The 24,698-nt window shown below is 58.4% G+C and overlaps 9 protein-coding genes across 9 annotated transcripts; 6 read left to right on the top strand and 3 right to left on the bottom strand.

Moving 5' to 3' along the window:
* Positions 1-159: 159 nt before the first annotated feature.
* On the top strand, positions 160-1,949 carry dak1 (Dak1 domain-containing protein; the record flags this gene model as incomplete). The annotated part of the gene is made up of 2 exons (XM_083198377.1): positions 160-1,432; positions 1,489-1,949. The coding sequence occupies 2 exons, from the start codon at positions 160-162 to the stop codon at positions 1,947-1,949; spliced, it is 1,734 nt and encodes a 577-aa protein (XP_083046112.1).
* A 344-nt stretch (positions 1,950-2,293) lies between these two features.
* Positions 2,294-2,753, bottom strand: SMD2 (mRNA splicing protein SMD2; the record flags this gene model as incomplete). The annotated part of the gene is made up of 2 exons (XM_083198376.1): positions 2,294-2,567; positions 2,734-2,753. 2 exons carry the CDS (start codon positions 2,751-2,753, stop codon positions 2,294-2,296), a joined length of 294 nt encoding a protein of 97 aa, XP_083046111.1.
* A 376-nt stretch (positions 2,754-3,129) lies between these two features.
* Positions 3,130-4,709, top strand: EHD3_2 (mitochondrial 37S ribosomal protein mS47; the record flags this gene model as incomplete). The annotated part of the gene is made up of 2 exons (XM_083198375.1): positions 3,130-3,246; positions 3,309-4,709. 2 exons carry the CDS (start codon positions 3,130-3,132, stop codon positions 4,707-4,709), a joined length of 1,518 nt encoding a protein of 505 aa, XP_083046110.1.
* A 1,359-nt stretch (positions 4,710-6,068) lies between these two features.
* ACO1O0_009020 (uncharacterized protein) lies at positions 6,069-10,070 on the top strand (the record flags this gene model as incomplete). The annotated part of the gene is made up of 2 exons (XM_083198374.1): positions 6,069-6,180; positions 6,241-10,070. 2 exons carry the CDS (start codon positions 6,069-6,071, stop codon positions 10,068-10,070), a joined length of 3,942 nt encoding a protein of 1,313 aa, XP_083046109.1.
* Positions 10,071-10,869: 799 nt separating this feature from the next.
* Positions 10,870-14,723, top strand: POL12 (DNA-directed DNA polymerase alpha subunit POL12; the record flags this gene model as incomplete). The annotated part of the gene is made up of 6 exons (XM_083198373.1): positions 10,870-11,143; positions 11,208-11,636; positions 11,716-11,900; positions 12,296-12,942; positions 13,005-14,322; positions 14,550-14,723. The coding sequence occupies 6 exons, from the start codon at positions 10,870-10,872 to the stop codon at positions 14,721-14,723; spliced, it is 3,027 nt and encodes a 1,008-aa protein (XP_083046108.1).
* Positions 14,724-14,840: 117 nt separating this feature from the next.
* ACO1O0_009018 (splicing factor, Prp19-binding domain-containing protein) lies at positions 14,841-16,178 on the bottom strand (the record flags this gene model as incomplete). Its single annotated transcript, XM_083198372.1, has 1 exon — positions 14,841-16,178. One exon carries the CDS (start codon positions 16,176-16,178, stop codon positions 14,841-14,843), a length of 1,338 nt encoding a protein of 445 aa, XP_083046107.1.
* A 491-nt stretch (positions 16,179-16,669) lies between these two features.
* Positions 16,670-17,913, top strand: ACO1O0_009017 (dTDP-4-dehydrorhamnose reductase family protein; the record flags this gene model as incomplete). Its single annotated transcript, XM_083198371.1, has 4 exons — positions 16,670-16,854; positions 16,916-16,935; positions 16,996-17,448; positions 17,612-17,913. 4 exons carry the CDS (start codon positions 16,670-16,672, stop codon positions 17,911-17,913), a joined length of 960 nt encoding a protein of 319 aa, XP_083046106.1.
* A 284-nt stretch (positions 17,914-18,197) lies between these two features.
* ACO1O0_009016 (aquaporin-like protein) lies at positions 18,198-19,766 on the bottom strand (the record flags this gene model as incomplete). The annotated part of the gene is made up of 1 exon (XM_083198370.1): positions 18,198-19,766. The coding sequence occupies one exon, from the start codon at positions 19,764-19,766 to the stop codon at positions 18,198-18,200; it is 1,569 nt and encodes a 522-aa protein (XP_083046105.1).
* A 1,573-nt stretch (positions 19,767-21,339) lies between these two features.
* On the top strand, positions 21,340-24,670 carry ACO1O0_009015 (uncharacterized protein; the record flags this gene model as incomplete). Its single annotated transcript, XM_083198369.1, has 3 exons — positions 21,340-21,441; positions 21,881-22,975; positions 23,036-24,670. 3 exons carry the CDS (start codon positions 21,340-21,342, stop codon positions 24,668-24,670), a joined length of 2,832 nt encoding a protein of 943 aa, XP_083046104.1.
* Between the last annotated feature and the right edge of the window lie 28 nt (positions 24,671-24,698).

Genomic DNA, 24,698 nt, shown 5'->3' with positions numbered 1-24,698 from the left:
CCAGAACCCCACCTTCGTGTACTGGTACGCCCTTTGTTGAGGGCATTTATATAGCACTTGGTGTGCTTCCCCAACTTATCCCCAGCCTCTCCAGACCTATCATCGATTCTGGGACAGCCTCCATCTCATCCATCCCCAGATAACACAACACGCCCCGCCATGTCGTCCAAGCACTTCATCAACGACCCGACGCACCTGGTCGCCTCGGCGCTACACAGCCTGACCCTGACCAACCCCAACGTGGCCCTCGACGCCGACAACAAGGTCATCTACCGCCGCCCCCGCCATGACGTGCCCGCCCAGGTGTCCATCCTGTCGGGCGGCGGCTCCGGGCACGAGCCCTCCTTCGCGGCCATGGTCGGTCCAGGAATGCTGAGCGCCGCCGTGGCAGGGACCATCTTTGCGAGCCCCTCGGCCGAGCAGGTCCGCGCGGGCATCGAGTCGCGCGTCGACCACGAGCGCGGCGCCCTGGTCGTCGTCATGAACTACACGGGTGACGTGCTCAACTTTGGCATCGCCGTTGAGAAGGCCCGTGCCGCGGGTGTCGACGTCGACATGGTGGTCGTGGGCGACGACGTCGGCGTGGGCAGGGAGAAGGCCGGCAAGGTCGGCAGGCGTGGCATCGCGGGCACGGTGCTCGTCCTCAAGATTGCCGGCGCGCTGGCTGCGAGGGGCGCATCGCTGCAGGAGGTGGCCAAGGTGGCGAGGCTGACGGCGGATAACCTGGTTAGTGTCGGGGCCAGCCTGGAGCATGTCCACGTGCCCGGGCGGGCGGTCGACCAGGAGGGCGGCCTGGCGGCCGGGGAGGTCGAGATCGGGATGGGAATCCACAACGAGGCGGGTTCTGGCCGTGGCAAGATGGACCTCCCTGAGCTGGTCACTAAGATGCTCGCGCAGCTGCTCGACCCGGCGGACAAGGACCGGGCGTTTGTTAACGTTAACTCTAACGAGGTGGTCCTGCTGATCAACAACCTGGGTGGTGTCAGCGTGCTGGAGATGGGCGGTATTACCAGCGAGGTTGTGTCTCAGTTGGGCGACCGGTACAGCATCAAGCCCGTCCGCATCCTCACCGGCACGTACATGACGAGTCTGAACGGCCTCGGCTTCAGCATCACCCTACTCAACGCGGTCAACACGGAAATTGGCGGCCCTGGCATGATTGACCTCCTCGATGCCCCCAGCGAGGTGCCCGGCTGGTCCGCTCCGATCCGAAAGGAGACGTGGGAGGCCAAGAATAACGCTGTTAGGGACGGCGTCTCGCAGATTGCCCAAGAGACCAAGCCCAGTGGCCTGAAGATGGACGTGGAGGGCGCTAAGTCTGCCTTGAAGAACGCGCTGGAGCGGGTTATTGCCGCCGAGCCTGACATCACTAGATACGATACCGTTGTTGGTGATGGCGACTGCGGCATCGGGCTGAAGAGGGGAGCCGAAGGTACGTCTCACGTAAAGATCCGTTTTATCCCTCACCTGCTAACCATTCCCGAACAGCGGTCCTGAAGCACATCAATGAGAAGTCGTTTACTGGGGACGCTGTTGTGGACGTTGCCTCCATCGTCCCCGTGGTAGAGAACACCATGGACGGCACCTCGGGAGCCCTGTATGCCATTTTCCTCAACGCTCTCGTCCACGCTCTCCGCGGCCAGTCCCCCGGGGAGACAACTCCCAAGGTCTGGGCCGCAGCACTGAAGCAGAGCTGCGATGCCCTGTCCAAGTACACGCCGGCCCGCCCTGGAGACAGGACCCTGGTCGATGCGCTGTACCCCTTCGTGGAGGTGCTTGGCGAGACGGGTGATGTCAAGAAGGCAGCTGAGGCTGCCAGGAAAGCAGCCGACGAAACCAAAGGCATGAAGGCTAGTCTCGGTCGGACTGTGTATGTTGGAGGCGATCTGTATGAGGAGGTCCCTGATCCCGGTGCCTGGGGACTGGCTACCTTCTTCCTAGGTCTCTGAAGGTTCGAGGCATCCGTTAGGGACAGCTTCAGCACCGTGTAGCAATATTGAACAGTACGACATGCATGAATGTTGCATATCTCGTGAGCGATATAATCAGATCTTGTGCGAAAAATCAAATTTGGTCCAACGCCTGTTTAGTCCCTGTGAGCCTCGCTTCTTGACGTACAAAGCCGTATCATCTTTTCCATCCGCATCCACATATTCGTCCCCTCCGTCTAGCATCCACCTCAGCTCAAGAGCACCAGAATGACGCTATCACCCCGGAGAAACCTAGCAACCAGTCAGCATCACTTCCCATCCCAGACACATCCCACCCAAGCAAAGTATCACGGAAGGGTCGGTCAAGGGAGCACCCACATCTTGCTGATGAAGCGGTCCTTGTTCACCGGTCGCCCCTTCTTGCCATCCGCCAGTCGCGGCGTCTCCGTCCACATCTCCTTGACGTTCTCGAGCACCATGTTGCAGTGGCGGTCAAAGGCCTTGACGCGGGCGAGCAGCTTGCGGTTGTTGCGAACCGAGATGAGCACCTGCGTGTGCGAGCGCACGGCCGTCTGAAGGATCGAGAGAGGCCCCGCGGTGAACTCGTGCTCCTCGAGCTGGGCGATCTCGTACTCGCTGTTGTTGTTTCCTGGAGGTTAGTCGGTGTGTCCCTTGTGCGCGTGCGCGGGGAAGGGGGGGGCCGTTTCCATACGTGAGATCCGAGCGCGACTTCGTGAGAAGCTCCCTAGCAGAAGTGTCAGTGTATCAAGCAAAAGATTGTGTGGGCGCAGGGTGTTCCTACTGTATCTTTGCGTCCGCCATGGTCGAATGTGATGTGATGGTTTGGTTTGTTCGATGCGCTGCGCAAGGCTGGCGAGCTCAGAACTTACCTAGCTCAAAAAGTTCAGGAGCCCAGGACGCGCGATGATTGGCCAAGCCCCATAAGGTGCGAATTCAGATTTTGGCACATGCCTCTCATCAGTGGGGCACCATCCGCACCCACCTCGCTCCCAAATGAGAACCCTACTAGGAGGATATCCTCGGGTTACCCGTAGAATTTGGATGCGATGCATGAGAGTGGAAAACCATTGCCGCGCCGACATCACCACCTCCCCATCTCCACCACCCACCCCGCCTCTCTCCTGTTCCTCTCGATGCGCTTGTCAGTACATACGAGCGCTCCATCCATTGGCCCCTAATGTTCCTCCGAACGCTCACCAGCCGAGCTGGTTGGGCAACAAATACTGCAGGCCACCGGGGTCTCAGCATCGCCCAGCAGGCAAAGGTCATGAGCTCCTCATTTGGAGTCCGTCCGGTAGGTGCAACATTCTAGCTCGGGAAGGGAGCCGCCGAATGCCTCATACTAACATGCTACAGCTCGCGACAAAAGCCAAAGATATCAAGGAGCTGCCTGGCGATCCAGCCCACGATGTAGTGTTCGAGTCCAAGTACGGCCTACGAAGCATCACGCTCAACCGACCCAAGAAGCTCAACTCCCTCGATGCCTCGATGATCCGGAAGATTGTGCCGCGGATGTTTGAGTGGGAAAGGTCAGACATGGCCAACGTCGTCGTGCTCAAAGGCGCCGGCGGGAAGGCTCTCTGTGCTGGCGGCGACGTTGTCGCGCTAGCCAAGGAGAACCAGGCCAGCGAGGACGGATGGAAGAATTCGGCCGAGTACTTTGCCCTCGAATACAAGCTCGACCACTACATTGCGACCTACCAGAAGCCCTACGTCGCCTTCATGGACGGCATCACCATGGGAGGAGGTGTCGGCCTCAGCATTCACGCGCCGTTCCGTATCGCTACCGAGAAGACCGTATTCGCCATGCCCGAGACGACCATTGGCTTCTTCCCCGACGTGGGAGCCTCATTTTTCCTGCCCCGCATGAACGGCGCCGTCGGTACATACCTGGCCCTGACCAGCAACAGGCTGACGGGTCCCAACGTGTTCTACTCTGGTATTGCCACTCACTACCTGCACTCGTCGAGTCTTCCGGATCTCGAGGCTCGCCTGTCTGAGCTGCGCTTCAGAGACGAGGACACCCTTGCTCAGCGACTGCAGCTCATCAACCTCACTCTCGAGGAGTTCTCCACCGGTCTGCCCTATGATCAGCCCATGCAGCTCAGCGGCGACGTCCGCCAGGCCATTGACCGCTGCTTCAGCAAGGACAACGTGGCTGATATCATTGCTGCCTTGGAGGCGGAGGAGGGCTCAACTGCGGGGTGGGCCAAGAAGCAGCTGGAGACGCTCCAGAGCCGCTCGCCCACGGCGGTTCACGTGACGCTGAGGCAGATGCGCGTCAGCAAGGACTGGGACATTGCCGAGACGTTTCAGCGCGAGCACCAAATCGCCACCCACTTCATGAAGCACCCAGACTTCTCCGAGGGTGTGCTGTCCCGGCTGGTGACCAAGTCCGCCCCCAAGTGGCAGCCCGAGTCGCTCGCTGCCATCCCCGCCAGCGAGGACGTCTCGAAGCCCTTCTTCGAGTACGACGAGGAGAACAAGCTGAAGCTCTTCACCGACCGGACGTATAAGGATTACCCCTTCCCCGAGCTGAACCTGCCGTCGGAGAAGGAGGTTGAGGAGTTGATCAAGGCGACCAGCACGGAGGGCCTGACGCCCAAACAGCTGCTTAAGAAGGTTGTCGAGTCGCGGCAGGGCCGCCAGGGTGTGGCAGAGGTTGTCAAGGAGATGATGGAGCGCAAGATTGACGTTGATGAGAATGGCAAGGTGCAGTGGGTGACGGACGATCTACCCTCGCTCAGCAAGCTGTAAAAGTACATCTGTTTTGATCATATAAAGGGTGATGTGTCATTTTCTGTAGGATATAGACGCGGTTCATAAAATCTGCACCATGTGTTCGTGCCGTTGAGACCAAGTTGATGTAAGTATGGCTGCCGACCGAAAGGATTCAGGCGTGGGGCCCAATAAACCATCAAAAAAGCATCGTCAGTGGGAACCCCATCAAAAACACAGATGAAAACAGCCTCATATTACTGGGCTGAATGGGCCAGCCATTTGGGCCGAGATGGAGGGGTCGTAATGGTTGTGTGTGGGCTGCTGGGTAGGCAGTTAGTCACGGGGAGATGGATGGCACGAAGGGAGATCGCAGTGAGCATCAGGCCTTGTGGCCCCGGCTGACAGTATAAAAGGCAACGGGCCACCCACATATGGGCGGCGGACAGGAAGAACCTGCAAAACTCCTTCTCTTTTCCTCCGAGTTGACAAGCCCTTTGGATGGCCGTCTGAGCACTCTAGAGTTGTATGGGCTAAAGTCCGCAGTTCTTGGGCGAGATCGTGTTCTGGTTCCGTCTTCACGTTCCTAAGGGATAGAGTTTCGGCCTCAGGCCACACAACACCTTTCACAAAGCAACCCACAACCAACCTACCTACTTGCATAGCTGTGGGGCCGGGTACCCGGGGTCCAGACACCACAGGCGCCGGCAGAAGTTGTTGAGTCTCTTGAGGCTTCCAGACTGGTTGCACCGAGGTGGCTTGGGTGCCTGTGGCTTTTGTGCCTCGATTGGACAAGTCCCAAGTGGCTGGTGACAGAAGTGGGCCGTCCATCGCCTTCTGTGGCTTGGGTTGTCAAAATCAGGAAGGTGGGTGGGTCCGCAAGTGTGGGCGCGTCTCCAGAGCGGAACGGTCACTTACACCATCGCAGACGCGGCGAACTGTTGTGCATCCATCACGAACGGCCCTCGTCCTGTCCCGGCTGTCAATTGCACTGCTTTCCCATACGACTTTTCTTCTGTTGATGTTGGGAAATTCCCCAGCCGTCCATCTACATTCCTTCGCCCTCAGCCTTATTTCCTCACTCGCGCACGGCCCGTGCCTGCTGTCTCTTTCCGCCGCGTCTGCCCAGGGAGCTCCACCCCCAAAACGCGGTGCAAGTGGATAGGCGCGCGTGTCACGAACATGACGCCTGCCACCCCATTTTGATTCAATTCTATTGTCCCTTCAACACTCAAACACTCAGAACCCTCGCACGGAAATCTTCATCTTCATTCTTCTATTCTCTTACAACAACAACCTCTCCGACCCGCCAACTTCTTTCAACGCCAACACCTCCCTGGGATCATTGCCGCTCGACACCAACCTCAGCATTGCCGTCTCGACGGATCCCCCACCGCCATGGCGTCGCCGATGCCTACCCAGCCCACGGGCGGCTGGAGCAATCACGGCCAGGCGATGCCCTCACCAAACGACCACGATGAGTCTGGCGTACAAGTCAGGCCGGTCGGCCGTACGTATTGCGTCTCGGGTGTGCCCACGCGTCGTGGCTGGAGCTGACGGGAAGCAACAGTCAAGGTCCTCTACAAGTTCAACCGTGACGAAAAGTTCGATTGCCTCGCGAGACCCCCACAAACCTTCACCGTACAGACGATACCCATCGACGAGACCACAACCATTGGCGTCATCGACCTGCGTTTATGCATCCAAGCCGTCATCGAGTGCAGCCCGGAGCTGCCAGGCCGCGATTGCGACTTCACCATCTATGCACACGACTACTCCGAGCCAGACACACCGCTTGTAGGCCAGGGAATGCTGTCGGCAGCTCTGAGCTCGCTACAGCACGACATGGGCGGCCAGGCCAAGATGGTGACGGGCCTTGTCACCCGTAATAAGCTCGGTCTGCTCATGGGCAACGCCAACAAGGAGACCCTCGAAGTGAAGCTGAAATTCACCGAAACCCCCCGGACACACCAGCACCAGCCTCAACCACAGCAACAGCAACAGCAACACATGCAATACCATCAGCATCACCTTCCGCCGGTATCACACAGCCAAAGCCAACCAGACATGTACCAGCCGCCCCGAACCGCGGACAGGGCCATGACCCCCACTGGCACGGCAGAGTGGAACTCGTTCATGCAGTCGAACCCTCAGATTGGACAGTCGGCGAGCTTCTCCCGTGGTGTCTCCCCGGCCTTGTCACAGGGTCCGCCACAGATGGTGCATGAAAGGGCAGAGTCATTTGTCCAAGCCCCGCAACCACACTCCATGCCGCCCCAAGAGCTTCCTAGGATCGCTCCGGTACCCATCGAGCCGCCTTCGGATATCAATGGCCAAGGACCCTCATCTCGTCCTTCTAGTAGAGCCTCGAACAAGGCGCCCTCGAGGAAAAGACCGACTGGCCGGCCACGTGGCCGGCCACGCAAGAAGCCACTGGAGGGGAATACATCAGGATACGAAGACGGAACTGAGGGCGAGGATGGCCCGGCTAAGAAGAGGGTCAAGACAACCAAGGTGGACAGGGCCAGCGCCAACCCGTTTGGCACAGAGCCTGAGTCTCTCCGAGTGGCTGCCAGCACCTCCGGATCCATTCGCAGCTTTCGCCCAGTTGGCCTGACCCAAGAGGCAACCGGGGCAAGTCATCTGCAGGAAGTCCCGAGAGCTCCCACCCCCGTTCCGAACGGGCCCTTCCCCGGCGGACGAAGGGCAAACAAAGGCGGTCCCAGGCGTGAATCAGCGATGAACCGTGAGATTTCGGCCAAACCGCCATCTCCACAGTCCCAGAGGATGAGGCCTCTCTCGCCCAGCCAGGAAGATGGCCGTTCCCCTGAGTCTGCCGCACAGACACCCGCGTTCTCGGACGACAGCCCGGCCGATATAGGATCCTCCCCGCCAGTACCCCGAACGACATCCTTCATGCAGTCGAGCCCACCTCCTTCGAGTCCCATGCTGCCACCGATGCCCCAGCAGCAGATTTCACAAGATGACGGCCTCGAAAATGATGAGATGAGCGGGCTCTTCGGTGAGGAGCAAGTGCAGCCAGCTCCTGTAGAGAAGATCGCTGCCCCCGCACCTGTACGGAAGAACAAGATCGGCCCTAGGAGGTCATCTTCGAACATCCCGATGCAGATTTTCCGAATGGAAGACGGGCCTGACGGGCAAGACATGGTCCACCTCTGCAGCTTCAACGCTCCCGAACCTAATGCGAAGAAGATGCGACCTTTAAAACCCAAGCCTCATTTTCCCCCGGCACACACCGGGCCTCCATTTCCGCCTCCGTCTGCATTCGCAGCACCCACACCGCCCCAAACTACCGACACCATGGAGAAGCCTACGAGCCCTCCTCTTCCTGAGAACCAACCAGAGGCCCCCCTTCAGCAGGCCTTACCTCTAGGACCGGAAGTACAGCAGCTACCGGCCCCTCAGCCGTACTTTGCTCCTCTCCCCGAGAACTCGGAGCCCACACAACAGCCTTCGGTGGAGAGCAATGAACCAAGCGAGAACCCAGTCACTGTGCCTAACCCGCAGCCTCCCGTCGATCAGACCCAGGCGAAGGAACCGACAGAGTCGAAAACGAACGAAAATGCCCCGCCAAAGCCAAAGAACTCGAAGCCTCGACCCAAGCCGCGAAAACTTGCTCGATCTCAGTCGGCTGGCCCTCTTGCTCTGCCTACCGCCCCTGCCAGCGAGCCCGCTGGCCCATCATCGCTATCGCAATCGACCACTATTGACGCTGGACCGCCTTCCGCTGCTGCCCCGCCGAATCTCCGACGAGCGACATCTTCTGGCCCCTTGAACGTCCCAGTACCCGCTAGCGACCCCATCGGTCCCGCGCCGTCTACTCGTCAGGCCCCTATGCTCGCTCTTCCCCAACCTGTACTACCCCATAGCGATGCAGTGCCGCCCGCCCCGTCCTCACCACAAGGCCCAAGGTCCAATAAGAACATTGTGAAGAAGAACGCCATCGAGCAAAAGCTAGAGGCGGCTATCAAGAGAGGCGAGATGCCCCCTTACTGCAGCAATTGTGGTGCGATCCAGACGCCTACGTGGCGCAAGATCTATGGTCAGGAACACCAAGGTGCCCCTCCTCACTACGAAACCGGCGAGTTCTCTGCCAAGCCTGGGATGGTGACTACTGTCGAGATCCTTGGGCGTGACAGCGAGGAGAAGCCTACCTCATATCGACTGGTGAAGAAGATGCTTGGCCCCGAAGAGGACAGGAGCGAGTGGCAGGAACATTTGCTATGTAATCCTTGTGGGATTTGGCTGGGGAAGTGCTTCTCTCACCGCCCGCCGGGCCGTTGGGAAGAAGACGCCGCTCGTCTGGGCAGAGAGCGAAAGAAGCGGTCGGGTGAGTCTGGTGCAAACTCGAGAACCAAGAAGCCCCGTGGCAAAAGCGCCAATCGGGTGAATCCGACTTCCGAGGCCTATCTCCCTACAGATGCACCCGGATCGACCGAACCATTGTCACCCAAGGGTGCTGCCGGTCTCGCTTCCATAGATCAGCCAAACAGCCAAGGAGAAGCAACCCAGGCCAGCGGACCGAAAGACTTGGGCTTTGCTGGTGTTAGACATGCCGAATCCGGTCCCCGATCAACGCACTCGAGCGGTAGCGGAGGGGCTAAGAGCCCCATTGATCTAGAACTTGACGCGGCTATGGGCAGTACCAAACGATTACTTTTTCCTTCTCCACGCAAGGACAGCTCCCCGAAGGTCCTGAACAATGTGGACGTCAATATCGTCCTCACAGATACCGAGTGCCGTCCGCGTAAAGACATTTTGGCCGAGAAGGAGAATCTTCCTATCCCACAGACCGGTATCACAGCCGAGGCAGATGAATTGGAGAACCTGTTTCGAAGCCCCCTACCTCCTCGACCCTCGACTCCCCCGTCCAAAGCTAGGACAGATGTCCCTACTACGCCTTTCAAGACGCCAACGCGTGTGACGCCGAGTCATCGGCCGATTACCAGAAGCGTCTCCCGGTCCATCCGTTCCAAGGATTCTCTCGCGTCGCCGGTTGCGGATTTCAAGAGGACGCCGAGCAGGACGCCGAGCAGGACCCCGCGTGCCGACCTGGCGTTCCTCGGGAGCGCAAGTAAGCGTCGCAGCCCGCGGAACCATGGTGGCATCGACTTTGACGACAGCATCTTTGATACGCCGGTCAGCCGTGCTGTCAATCAAATGCTGTCGGAACCCAATTTTGGACTGGATGACGAGATGGAGCTGGTCAGCCTCGGTGCGGTGGATACCGACCCCAACTGGGTTAACTTCAGCAGCTTTTTCAGCACGGATGCTCCGATGCCAAGCTCCCCGCCGAAGGATCGGGTAGCATTCGGTGCCGACCAGGCAACGGACATGTGGGACTGGAGCATAGAGCAGATCACTGAGGTGAACAAGTAGAAGATGGGCGGATGGTGGGTCCGTCCAAGTCCTACATATGGGACTGGACAAGCAGCAGAGCTTTTGATGATGTTTTTACGAAACTAGCATGGCGTTGTGTTTGATATTGGCTGGATCAGGATTGGCGTCACACGTATAGGGAAAGGGAAAGACATTGGCGCCAAACAAGTAGGACACTTGAGGGATTCTATCTGTTGCCCTCACATTGCTGGTTTATTCGTTTGCGTTATCATATTGATACCAGGGATCCCATAGCATCGATAGATGGAACTTATTCAACGAGAAATCGAACGGATTCGATTACATTTGGGATATCTTTGGATTTGACTTGATTTCGCCACCTGCTTGAGCGTTCGAATCCCGAATAAGGAGGGGGATACCGAATCCCGGATGGCACCTCCGGGGCCGGGGCCCACTTACCAAAAGGGGTAACCGGCGCTTCGGAAGGGGGGGCCAGCAAAGCGACAATGAGAGCGCAGTGGGACAGACGCGCGTGGTGGATCTCGTGCTTGGTCTTGGGAGGAGGTGACTCTTATAAATTCTTGCTGCCTTGAAGGGGTTACGCCGCTGCAGTATTCGCAGGTGGGTCTGGTATTCGTATTCATCGGTTGTGTGGCCAAACCAGCAGGAAGCTTGTCATCCGAACGGAGGGGTGGGGAAGCCTGCATGTTTTTGCTGAATGATTGACTCACTGATGAAAAGGACCGACTTCCTTCCTGAGATTGAACAAAGCATCTTATTATCCAAGCGACGAGAGAGATACCCAGTGCTGACTTGATTGATTTTACACGCCACCATCATGCCCACTCTTCATCCTGAATGGGTTGACTTGGTCACCCGGAATCCCAACATCAGCCATGACGCCGACGAGCGAAATGCACGCTTCCTGTCCAACCCCGCCAACAGTAAGCTGGTTTCACAAGTGTCGTCCAGGAACACGACCGTACCTAGTCGCGACAACCACCCCATCCCGATCCGACTGTACGCGGCAAAGGAAACCCAAGCCTCGCAGGGAGTCGTCGTGTTTTTCCACTCTGGTGGCTTTGTCGGAGGATCCCTTGAGACCGAAGACAGTGCGTATCTACAGAACTGCATCATAGGATAGGGCCACGTTCAGCTAAAGTGGGATATTGCCAGTCTCGTGCCGGTACATGGCCCTGGGTGGTCCTCTGACCGTCATCAGCGTCGAGTACCGCCTGAGCCCCGAGTACCTCTTCCCCATCCCCATCAACGATGGGTGGGATGCCTTCAAGCACATTGTCAGTCATCTGCCCGACCTGGTCCCCGACGCCTCTCGGCCCGTCAACCTCGTCATCTGCGGATCGTCGTCGGGCGGCCAACTCGCGGCGCTCGTCTCCCAGCGAGCTCGGGAATGGCTAGTTGAGCCCGAGAATGCAACAGTGAGCCAGAAGGTGAATTTGGTGGGGGTGCTCCTGAGGGCCCCCGTCACTGTCCGTGGGGTTGCACCAGAGAGTATCCCTCCGCGCTTCCAAGATGCCCATAGCTCGTGGTGTGCCGAGCTTGAGACGGTTCGCCTGGACAGAGCAGGAATGAAGGAGATTCACGGTATGTTTCCTCCCCACTCAGTGTACAGTTCGTTTCATGTGTTCCGTGAACTGATAATTTGCCTTTGTCTCTCCATCAGACACGCTCGCGGTGCCGGAAGCTCTGATAAACACGGCCGAAGCATATCCGCTCTGGGGAACTCTTGAGAACCTCCCTAGGACGTATATTCAGCTTTGCGAAGCGGACATCTTGCGCGATGACGGTGTGTGTTATGCGCAAGGCTTGCGTGAGGCGGGAGTCGAGGTGCGGGAGACGCTCTACAAGGTACGCCATCTGTCTTCTTATAAATATACCAACCATATTATTGGATGGACTCTACTGATCATCAACAGGACCTACCTCATATCTTTTGGGTCTATGGTCAAGAGTTGCAAGTGTCCAAGCAGGCACAGGCGGATGCGGTGAGGGGGCTGCAGTGGCTAATGGGGACGGAGGCGTAATGTGGCATTGCCTTGTAATTTGTATTTCTCAGGTACAACATAAACAGGGGACCCAATATGTTTAGAAGATGAATAGCGCGTCCCATTGGGCATGAGAGCGATATGGATAGCTTTGTCATGTTCAGGGTAGCCAACAGTGCAAGTTGGTAGGAGGAGGAGGAGGTACGTACCGCCACCACTTTACGCGCCAAACGCGTCGTCGCGTCTCCCAAGTGAAAGTCGGCGCTCGGAGACCCCACCACTCAACTGCCATCATTACCACCACGCATCCTCCACCTCTACATACCTAAGCAACAGGCCCCAGAGACGCAAGCTGTCGCGAGCGTGGATGCCATCGGGCCCCAATTGAATCCTCCCGCCAACTGTCTCATTGACGCCGCCCTCATCATGGCCGACGACGAGCTCAGCGCCCGCTTCTCGCCCAATGGGCCCCTCGCCCCCGACGTCGCGACCGAGCTCAAGTCCATCATGAGCCTGCACGATCTGTTGCCCGAGGACCTCTACCTCAAGTGGGACTCGTACTGCCTGAAGATGGACATGGACGCCCACGCCGTCACCCTGCCTGCCATCCGCGCCCTCAAGCAGAGCATCCACGACACCCTCGTGAGCGACAACAACCGCAGGGCCCACGTCAAGACCGCCGCCACCCCGCGCGCGGGCGCCAACGCCAGGGGAGCTGGCGCAGATGTCTTTAGCATGCTCGACGGCCTGGTTCCCAGCACCCCCGCGACTGGCGCAAAGCTTAGGGGCAGTGGCGCCAGCGCTGGTGGTCTGAAGAGGAAGATGGGGACGCCCGGGTCAGCTCTGGGGAGCTCGCCCGCAGGCCGGGGCATGAGTGATCAGCTTAAGGCCATCAGTGGAACACCGTGAGTTACCTCCAAAACTCCCGAGAACCATGAGTGATATAACACTGACCTAACGGATTCAGTATCGCATCCTTCAGCGAGCGAACGAATCCCGGAGAAGTGATGGAGCTTCTCAACGGCAACCTCGACCCGGCAGATACCCCCATAGCCCCCTTCTCCGAGTCCCGAATCCGCCTAAAAGCTTCTTCTGATCAGACAAAGATGGGCTACAAGCCCCTGGCTATGAAACTGTCCGAAGCTAGCGAGATTCTTGACGATCGAATCGACGAGTTCCTCTCTATTGTCCAGGACTACCACAACCTCGAGGATTCTGCCTTTGGGAGCGCCGCAAGCCAGAGCACCACTCCCGTGGTGGCCGTTGGCCGCATAGCATCAGACTCCTCCGAGGGCAGACTCAACGCCGCGTCGCTGGTGCTCGAAACCTCCCGGCGGACCGGCATGGGCTTGAGGGTCCTACTCAACATGGACAAGATCCGGAGCTGGAGCTTCTTCCCAGGGCAGATTGTAGCACTCAAGGGAAGCAACGCATCAGGTAACTCATTCGTGGTCGAAGAAATCCTCGAGATCCCGCTGCTTCCCAGCGCTGCGTCCACACCATCGAATCTAGAGGCCCATGTCCAGAGGCTCAGGGGCGGGCCTGACGCCATGGACTCGGACTCGAATCCGCCTCCGTTGAACACCCTGTACGCCGCGGGGCCATACACGGCAGACGACAACCTCGACTTTGAGCCCCTGCATGCCCTATGCACCCAGGCAGCAGACAGTTACGCCGATGCCCTGATTCTCACAGGCCCCTTTATCGACGTCGATCACCCCCTGATTGCCACCGGCGACTTTGACCTCCCTGAGGAGGCCAACTACGACCCCGACACGGCCACCATGAACACCGTCTTCAAGTACCTCTTTTCTCCCATCCTCAACCGCCTCGCCGCCTCCAACCCACACATCACCATCATCTTGGTCCCCTCAACGCGCGACATCATCGACAAGCACGTCTCCTGGCCCCAGGACCTCATCGTCCGCAAGGACCTCGGCCTCCCCAAGGCCGCCCGCCTCGTCTCCAACCCCATGGCCTTCCAGATGAACGAGGTCCTCACTGCCGTCTCCAGCCAGGACGCCCTCTTCGAGCTCCGCGGCGAGGAGGTCGTCCAGAACCCCGCGGGCGAAACCATGGGCAGGCTGTGCCGCTACCTCATCGAGCAGCGCCACTACTTCCCGCTGTTCCCCCCGATGGACAGGAAGAAGCTCCCCAAGACAGGCACTGAGGAGGGTTTGGCGACGGGCGCCGTCCTCGATGTGAGCTACCTGAAGCTCGGTGAGATGGTCAACGTTCGGCCGGATATTATGCTGGTCCCTAGCCTGCTGCCCCCTTTTGCAAAGGTTTGTCTTCCCTCACACTTTATCTCGCATGATGCTTTGTATTACTCTATGCATTGTCTTCTGTTATACTTTGTTTTTTTTACTGTACTTTGTCCTCCCCTACACTTTGTCTTCTGCCATATTTTGTCTTTCTCCGTAAATTGTTTCCCACCCACACTCCATCCCACCAGTGCTTTGTCTCCTCCATGTTTAATTAGCACTTTGAAGGTTCTAACCCAATTGTATAGGTTTATAACAGCGTTCTAGCCATCAACCCTGGGCCACTGTCAAAACGACGTGGAGCAGGGACATACGCGCGCATGGCACTTTATCCTCCATTGTCGACAGAGCCGGATGATCAGTCGGGCATGGTCAGTCACAGGGTATTCGAGCGAGCACGCGTGGAGATTGTGAGGATATAAAAGTCTACGAGTTCATGGGTAATGAGAAGGGCATCATTTTTTTTTTAAAAAAAAAAATTGAATCAACCCAGGCTGGTCATAATGAGTATAAAATGGGTATATTGTGATATATGGCTTTTATTCGACCTCGACTCTCCGCCGCTTATCGCTGTTGTCGTAGCGATCCCCGTCTCCCGATGTACTCCGTTTGCGGCGACTCCTATTATCATCGCGGTCACGGTCACGGTCGCGGTCGCGGTCCCTGCCATGATCCCTATCGCGGTCACTACGCTCGCCCAGAGGGATCGTATTGGCACCCCTGGCATCCCGCTCATCGGGCTTGAACCGGTCGTCATCCGGCCGAAACCTGTCATCCCCATCGAACCTCCCTCCTCCTCCTCCTCCTCCCCGCCTACCGCCGCCATGGTCGAACTGACCCCATCGCCCCGTGTCCTCGCTCCGCATGTCCTTATACTTCGTCGCGCCCTTCTTGCCCAGCTTGGTCATGTCCCTCCGTTGGAGGTACTCGGGCAGGGCCTCGCGGTTGCGCACGTCATCGGCGATGCGGCTGCCCATGATGTCGCGCTGCAGCAGACCCGCCGCCTCCGTCTCCTCCTGGAAGAAGGCGCCCTTGTGGAAGTACCGCTGCATGTACGACATCTTGCCCTTGCCCTCCTTCTCCTCGCGCTGCTGCGCCAGGTGCGCCTCGTCCTCGGCCTGCCGCTCCTCCTCGGTCAGGTTGCGCCGCCGCTCCACCTCGGCCAGCTCCCGCTCCCGCTCCTCGATCTCGGCGCGCGCCCGCTTCAGCCGCTTCAGCTCGCGCACCCGCCACGCCGCCTCCTCCGCCGCCGGGTCCAGCCCGTCCGTCGTGTCCACGTCCGAGTCCTCGTTGTCCTCGTCGTCCCAGTGCTTCTTCCCCGCCGCGCGCGCCGCTAGGTCCTTCTTGATCTGCTCCTCGACGAGCTCGTCGGCGGCCTTCCTGCGCGCCTCCTCCTCGGCCTGCCGCGCTGCTTCCTCCGCCTTCTCCCTGTCCACGGCGTTGCCTCGCTGGCTCTTGGGCACGAACTTGGGCCGCATCATGAGCCGCCTCGGGGCCTCTTCTTCACTGCTGCTTTCTTCCTCCTCGGAGTCGCTCTCCTCGTCTTCGTCGTCCTCCTCCTCGCTCTCTTCCTCTTCCTCCTCCGTCACGAAGCCTTCCTCGGTAGCCATGCGTTCTGCCTTCTGAGCCGCTAGGCGTCGCTCCTCGGCTGCTTCAGCTTCTTTCCTCCGAGAGTCGAGGTTCACCTTTGCGAGGTTGCTAATGATCTTCCCAGCGCTGGCAGCCTTGGGGGGTGGTGGCACGGCCGCAGGCGCGGTGTCGGCGGTGTCGCTGGCTTCGTCGGAGTCGGAGTCGGAGGATTCGTCGCCGCCGGCGGGCTTTCCTGGGCGGTGCCGCGCCGGCTTGAGCGGGTTTGCCGTCATGCGCTTGGGAGGCATTGTGGATTTGGTGGTTGGGGATGGACTTGGGGGAGTGATAGTGACGTTTGGAGTCGCGAGTCGACCGGTCGCGAGGTTCAAATTTGGGTGGACCAGACGATAAGCTCTTATCGATTACGTAGGTCCCCCAGCTATGCCAGTATTACCCAGCTACCCTACACCGTGGGCAGGAGAGAAGGACTGTCCACTACAAGTGACAGAATGCATCTATGACGGTGGAAATCCGCCAATTGGATTAGATAGGTGCCTGAATGATGAAGAATAGCCAGGTAAACCTTAGGAAGTGTTGAGCTCTTTCCAATACATGATATGCAATATGGATATTTACTTTAGCCGTGCCAGCCGCTGGAGGGAGCTCCCCACCTCGCATCAGCGTCATCCTGCTCTTAGCGACAACCCAAGCTCAGTATCTGCCACCAACAACATTCATCCGAGGTCGAATTACAGGCGTAATCAAACCGCCGCAAGCCACCCTAACAACTAATTCCGCCATGGCCTCGCGCACTGTCCTCATCACCGGTGCTACCGGCCTTCTTGGCCGCGAGGTCGCCGAGGTCTTCCGTCTACGTAAATGGAACGTCAAAGGTACTGGCTATTCGCGCGCCGACGGGATTGATATCCTCAAGGTCGACCTTGGTAGCGAAGCCGAGGTGGCCAAAGTTCTAGACGAGACCAAGTGAGTTTCATCAGGCAGGGACACCTGAGTCTACTCGAGCACAGAACGCTAACTGCCCCAGGCCGCAGGTCATTGTCCACTGTAAGTTGACGGTGCCCTGTATAAGAACTCTGATCAGATATTAATTAAACCTGATGCAAGGCGCGGCCCAGCGTTTTCCCGATAAAGTCGACAAGGACCCAGAGGCCGCCAGGGCCATCAACGTTGCTGCCAGCAGGTCCCTCGCCAGTCTTGCCGCTGCGCGGGACATATTCCTCATCTACATCTCGACTGACTATGTGTTCTCCGGGGCACCAGGAGAAGCCCCCTACGAGGCCGACGCCACCCCCGGACCCACCAACCTGTACGGGCAGACCAAGCTTGACGGTGAGAGGGCCGTGCTCGACGAGTATAGCCGCGCTAGGAAGCAGGGCTTCGGCGTGACACTCCGCGTGCCTGTCCTCTACGGACACGCCGAGATGCCCTCCGAGAGCGCCGTCAACGTCCTGATGGACGCTCTCTGGAAATGTCAGACCGAGGGTGTCAAGGTGAACATGGACCACTGGGGGGTCCGATATCCCACAAACACTGAAGACGTCGGACGCGTCTGCCACGGTATGTCTCGGCCCGAGCATCTGCCCCTTCCCCGAACTTCCAAGAGAAAAACACGGCGAATTACCCGTACCCGTGTGTGAATCCGTGTGTGGGGAGAAGCAGCGTCGGCCCCGTCGGGAAATATGTAATTGCATCATTTGGACTGACCCCAGATATGTCTCAGATGTCGCGGTCAGATACCTCGAGGCGGGTGACGACGAGCGCAGGTCCATGCCACAGATCTTGCAGTTCTCGAGCGAGGACAGGATGACAAAGTATGAGATCTGCGAGCGGTTCGCCGACATCATGGGCCTGCCCATGACAGGCATCGAGGCCAACACCGAGGGCAACGACCCCAGCGCCAGCGTGCAGCGGCCCTACGACTGCCATCTGAGTACGAGGGTCCTCCGCGATCTGGGCATCAGCGTGTCTACCATGAATTTCACTGACTGGTGGCGCCGTGAGGTCAAGGCTTTCCGGAAGTAATAGAAAGGTTACATGACGGTGGGAGAGAGGGGTCCTTTACATGTGGTATGCTAAAACGCCGGAGGATGACATGTGGGATGAATCAGGTCTTAGACTATTATCGCCGGGTCAGGAGGACCCCAAAGATGAATACATCGGTACGTATACATGTGTATACATTGTCGTGCATGTTGGAACTCGTGGGAAATGAATAAGACACCTGCATGTATCAGATCTTGGAGCTGATCGGAAATTTTGGGTCTCAACCACCAGGAAGGATACTCTGGACTATTAATGCATGTTATTTAAATCGCCTCCGCATTTCTCGCCTTACCGCCTCTCATAATAGGTGCCAAGAGCCTCCTCAACTTGTCCCTGAGCGACGGGGAGTCGCCGACCACGGGATGGTATAATCTCATCAGTTTCTCCTTCAGAGACTCCCCGTCTCCCTGCTTCCTATCCTTGACGAGTGGACGGTACAGTTTCTTGAACCTGTTCTTTGTCGTCTCACTCAACCTGTAATTGATGGGGCTCTCGCTCCCGACGAACACACACCCATCGTATATGGTGCAGCCTAGCATCGACCCCAGGAGACTCGCCACCCAGATACCGTACAGCCACCACATGGACGCGAAGACTTCGTGCTGGCGGTAGCCTACGCCGTGCGCCACGAGGCGAGGACCAAAGTCTGAGGCCATGTTGAGCGCGGAACCCGTGTTGAAGCCGAGGGTGAACTTGAGCGCCGTAACCAGGAACCCCAAAACGAGGGCGTGCATGCCGGCGCCGGGCGGGTTGTTCTGGTCGTCACCGAGCGCGAAGACGGCAATCATCATGACGGCGCCGCCGACGATCTGGTTGAGGAACGCGGTGCCCTTCGACACCCACGGCTGGGGCGTCGAGAAGAAGGACTTGGCCATGGTGATCTTGTCCGGGTCGAGTTGGCGAATCGAATCGGTGAAGCAGCCGTACGCGAGCGCGGCGGCCACCAGGCTGCCCAGGAACTGCGCCAGGATATACCACCCGCACTGCTTCCATGGGAACCCGCGGAAGACGGATAGCGAAATGGATATGGCCGGATTCATGTGGGCGCCCGAGACGCCGCCGCCGAGGTAGATGCCGAACATCCAGGCGAAGCCCCAGGCCCAGCATGCCGTTTCGTAGTCGCCATAGGGGCTGGAGGTGGTGGACGACAAATTGACTGAGAGCGAGCCTGCCAGGCCCATAAAGTTGGCCACACCTGTGGCCAGGAACTCGGCCAGGAGCTCAGGGTGCTTTGCCCGGAATCTGGCCCACCAGTTGCGCAGCTCGTCTGGGTCCTTGAAGCCATCCTCTACCTCGGATTGTTCTTGCTGGCCGAGAGGCTCGCCGTCGATCTTATGAGATGGCTCGTCTCCAAGTTCGGCGGTCCTCGAGGTAGACCGTTCGGTCGGCTGCTCATCCTGTTCGGCTTTGGATGGGACGTAGTCGAAAACTGGCTGGCCGGCATCATTACGCTTCTGACTGTGTGCTACTCCGGCGGCGGTCATCTGACTCTGTTGGCGTTGCACCTCATGAGGTGAGGTGATCTGTGGCGTCTGTGATTGAGTTGTTCGAGCAGGCAGTTTCCTCGCAGCTGGGGACGCGGCGTCGATATCTCCTTCGTCGTCGGCAACGCTCTCCTCGGGGATTTGGTGGGTTCCCAGGTTTCCCTGCTCTTCGTCACCTCCTTGGATAGTCTTATTCGGCTTCTCTCTTCTGCAGCGCACCACATGTGGTAGTGGCTTCCCCAAACTGAAGAGTGGCTTCTCCTTTGTTTCTCCATACCAAGGGTTCTGATCGTAGTAGTCCTCGTCGGCCCATCCACGCTGCGGATAGTCGGATGAAGTCGGTTGCATATGGCTAAGGAGACTCCTCCCCGCAGCGTCGGGGGAGTTGGTAGTACTCCACCTCCTGGTGTAGCGGTTTGATCTGTTCCCTCTGTCGGTTATGTTGGAGATTGCGTGACGAAAGGGGCCACATCGAGTTTCGTTGGACGTTCTATCGTCGCTCTGCTTGTTGGATGGGTGGTCAGGAATGGTACTAGGTATGCGGCTACCCATGACGCTCAAGTCAAGAGACTCGGGGCTTTTCAAGGACGCCTCAACATTGGGAAGGCTATCACCCCGGCTAGTGGCGGAAGTAAAATACGAGTAGTCGGCTCGAGGACTTGTCATGGCCGTGTTGAAGAAATCAAAATCAATTGAAGAGGAAAAAGTGCGGATTGGCTTCTATGTCATACATCTAAGTGAAGACAGAGTGGGTAACTGGTGGAACAACCAGGAGTCTTATACCTCGTGGGAACAGAAAACTCTCCATACTAACCTGGGGAAGAGTCTTCTCCGCCTTGACATCCGGTAGAAGGGTCGGACTACTTGGTCCACATCCATGCCTTGCCATATGTTTTGATGAGCTCTGCTCGACTCCTTTTATCGGTCCTAGCTGTTGGGAAAGTGGCTTTCGGAGCTTTCACTCCCCATGTGGAGCTATCCCGAGGCCCGGGACAGCGGAACCTGGAAGACTGGAGACTGGAAGCCGGGTATTGGCAACTCCATTGGCAGTCCACGTGTTTTGCAATGCCACTTGTTTGGAGAACCGATGTCATGGCCCCATCGAGCCCGATCTGGCGGCTGTAGCCTGCCGGATGTATGGTCGCAACGGGTAGTAGTACCAAGAGTAGATCACCGATTCACCGGCCTCCACCGGCTATCTTGGTCTCCTTAGCGGACCCAAACTCCGGGTCTGTCGTCATCCGTTATGATAAAACATGCTGGTTTCTGCTGGTCTGCTGTTCTGCTGAGATTTTTCGGGAACAATCTCTCCCTGGCCTCCCCAATGCATACTCGTACATGTACGAGGTAGCTGGTTGGAGCTGGCATATTTGCATGCGACGGTGGTCTCAGACGTATCTAATTGACCAGCTCAGGCCTTCGGAAGTCATGGATGACGTTGGGATGTGTAGTACTCGTATATTGCATGGTGGGCGCCCTGCGCAGTGGAATTGCGACGACGTGGTCCCTGGCAGCCAGCCCGCCACCGACTCACCTGTGTTTGTCTTGTCCGGAGTGCTGGGCCCCTAGGGCGATTCTCAGTTGCTCATCTGGACAGTGAAAAAGAAAATTGGCACGCCACACGATGCGGAACGGCCTGGTGAGCCGCGCATGCCTAAATGGTATCATGTCGGCCGCGTGATTTCATTTCCGACGAGGCGGCGACACAGCCCTTGCGGCAGGCAGTGGGTTCAATGCGCTCAGCATCGCACAGTACTGTTGTTACTGGACAGGGAATGCATGGCCGGTGGAGAGTCTGAGTCTGCGAGATGAAGACGCGTCCGAGGCTGGCTGATGATGGCACTAGTACTCAGGTAATAGCTAGTAGGTATGCACATGTCTAGGACATACGCGATGCAAGGGATGCAACAACATGCCCAACATGCCGCAACATGTCGGCCTTGGCTTTGGATGTGCTGATGGCCGATTCCTCAAGAATGCCGCCTCTGGCACGTTTGCCTTCTCGGATCCCTTTTCCTTTCGGGTTCGTCCGCTGTGGTTAAGAACTCTATTCTGTCGTGGCCTCTTTTCGTGGCCGTCCATTCGTTCAGTACGTCGGTGGCTGGGTTGCCTTGGAGTCCTGGACACATGGCACAAGGACAGATCGAAGGTGGGACAGCATTGGTACCTGTTTCTGCGGACGTTAAGAGCTGACTGTTGAACCGGGCACAGACGCACCGAAGACGCACCAGGACGCACCAGGACGCACCAGGACGCATATCGAGACGCAGTGTCGAGCGGACGAGGGGCGATTGATTGATTGACCAGCTGACTGTTGGATGATCCACAAAGAAGCTGAGATGGACACATCTAGCACGAGTACGCGTACAAGCTCGCCCACAGGGGCTCTAGCGGACGGCAGCGCTGCCCCCCCGCTGTCGCCAGTACCACTGCCGCCCCCACCAGCACACCACTATTACCAGCATAGCCAGTACAGCCAGTACAACCAGTATAACCAGCATCACCACCACCACCACCACCATGATCAGCGCCAGAACCCGCCACACGTCTCTCGATATCGCAGCCTCCGTGGCAAAAGCATCTCGTCACCCGGCCGCAACAAGACATTTGACGTCTTCTGCGACAACAACGACGACGCCAACAGCAGTGGCAACGGCAACAGCCGCAGCACCACTACCAGCTGCGACACTAGCCGCGACACCGGCCGTAATAGCAGTCAAGATGCCGCGGCAGAGGGCTCGCCCACCAGGCGTCGATCGGCCAGTAGTGTAGTAGCATCCAAGGGGCCCTCCAAGGGCGGCTACTATGCAGCCAAGGAATGCGTCGACCACAGGCGACGCCAGCAAACAACCAACTCCAGCATTCCGCCTGCTGGTCCCGCCCCCACCAGAACTGTAATACCTTTAAACCCCAAGTCTGTGAACCTCCCGTCGCCAGCTCCGTCCACCATCCGCACGAACCACAAACCTCTTCGCGGCAGCAGATCTCTGAACTTTGCCAGATTCAACCAGACCGCGCCGCCGTCCCCTCCGCCGTCTCCCCCACCGCCCACGCCGCCGTGCCCTCCTCCGTGCTCTGCGCCGTCCACGCCTCCGAACAACTGGGGACGACAGCCAGACGCGCCAAGAACCCCTGTGGGAACCGGCAGCGACGCTTCTCACCGCCAAGACCCTGGAGACGACGCACGCTGGGCCGACGAGGTCGCACGGCTCGAGGCCGAGACGGATCGCATCCTCGCCGAACAGAAGAAGCTCGACCTCGCCCGGCTCCAGGCCCAGCTTGCCGCCACCGCCTCGTCCAAGCCCGAGCCCAAGCCCAAGAAGTCTAAGCTCAAGCCCTCGAGGCTCATCCTCGACAAACTCCCTTTCTTCTCCAGACGCAACAAGCCCAATGCGCCCGGCCAGCCGCCTACTCCAAAGAGCGCGCCCGCCCACATCAACAGCACTTGGACTTTGCCGTTACCATTCGTGGACGAAGACCCGTCGTCGCAAATCATGAGCCTTCGTGAGCATGGCGGCGTTGATGCGCCGGCCTCGGCGAGCAATGGAGGCGAGAGAGTGAGTTGTGTCCTGCCCCTGAAATCTGATTGTGAGACGTTGTTGACCATAACCTCTCAGCGTGTAACCGTCCGATGTCTGTCATCTACCATCAATCTCCCGGTTACACCGGACACATGTCCTGTCGACATAGCCTATGGCACTGCCAATCTCATCAGTCACAGGATCAACCCTGCAACGAGCATCGTCTTCGAGTGCTATGAGCAGCAGGGACTGGAGAGGCGCTTGCGCCGCTATGAGAGCATTCGCGATGTCATGAACTCATGGGATCGCGACCAGCGCAACTCGCTGCAGGTCGTGTCCTACGACTCACCTCCAGACGCCGCAGACCTCGAACTAGCTTCCGTCCCAAAGACCGCTGACCCTCCTACGGGGTTCACCGTCCAGCTCTACCACTCTCCGCGCCGTGGGAAATGGAGCAAGCGCTGGATCACCTTGATGGAAAGCGGCCAGATCTTTGCCGCGAAGCGCCCAGACACCAAGCCCACAGACAAGACCAGCACCATCCTGTGCCACATGTCCGATTTTGACATCTTCACGCCCGCGCAGGGCGAAGTCAAGCGTGACATCAAGGCGCCCAAGAAGTTCTGCTTTGCCGTCAAGAGCCAGCAAAAGTCGAACCTGTTCCCCAACGGTGAGAACTTTGTGCACTACTTCTCTACCGATGATGAAGCGCTGGCGCAGCGCTTCCACCAGCTGGTGTTCGGCTGGCGAAGCTGGTATCTGGCCAACAAGAGGCTTGATACCCAGACTCCCAAGGGTTCAGCATCTGTGAGGAGGTCCGCCACCTCAGCCAAATACTCGCCGAGCACTTCGAGGTATACGAGTAGCTCTTACAGGGATCAACCGTCCGGGGAACGCACTCCCCCCACCGTTGGGGAACTCGGCCCTCTTATTGATATGCCACGGTCAAACCAACCAAGCGACGTGTTTGGTAGGGCCGCATCAACGAGAGCAAGGAAGTTGACGGAGAGCCCAGTTAAGCCAAAATTGTGGGCGCCCCCTCCCCCTGTACCCCAGTCGTCCCAGGGGAGCAGCGAATTCCTCGCCGGTGGTCTGCTAGGCGACGCCTACGACAGGCGAAAGCGGGCTGAAACATCCCCAACGGAAGCCAAGAGGGAGGAAGGGCCTTTCACCGAAGGTCCCTCTCTTCTGAACAGCTTGCCGAAGTCACCAACCTCTCCCTTGGAGAGGAGTGCCGAGGCTAGCTCATGGTTCCCCTCTGCTCTGGAACACTCGGCTCGTGCGCGCAGCCAGTCACGGCCATCCCAATACCGCCCGGTCACCGCGGACACTGCGTATCCGGGCGGCCCCAATGCCTCCAACCCTTCAGAGTCCCTCCGTTCGCGACCAAGCCAGAGGCTGGGTGTCGGACGGGCCGTGAAGCCTCCAGCCGGCGCGCCCCTCATCAACTTCGCGACCGGCGGCACCACGTCGAGCCAGCCCATGCCCACTCGCAGCACCTCTAGAGCGAGCGCGTCCGCCATGGGCGGGTCGACATCCGGGCGACCCAGGAGTCACTCCATGGCGGCTGCCCGCTCTAGCGGACAGCGCTACATGTCTGCGGATCAGCCGCCCGTGCCGCCTCTGCCGTTCCGCTCTGCGAGGCGCCCGGGAAGTGGTCCAATGTACCAGGAGCCGACGCGAGGCCGAGGTGGGCGTCCTCAGGAACCCCTTATCAACCGGGTCAAGTGACACCGTGCTCAATGCCTGATTGGGGGGT

Source organism: Amphichorda felina, assembly GCF_050947745.1.
Source record: "Amphichorda felina strain 45539 chromosome Unknown scaffold_9, whole genome shotgun sequence".
Taxonomy (NCBI): Eukaryota; Fungi; Ascomycota; class Sordariomycetes; order Hypocreales; family Bionectriaceae; genus Amphichorda; species Amphichorda felina.
The sequence above is the reverse complement of the archived record's forward strand: the minus strand, read 5'-3'. Positions and strand labels throughout refer to the sequence as shown.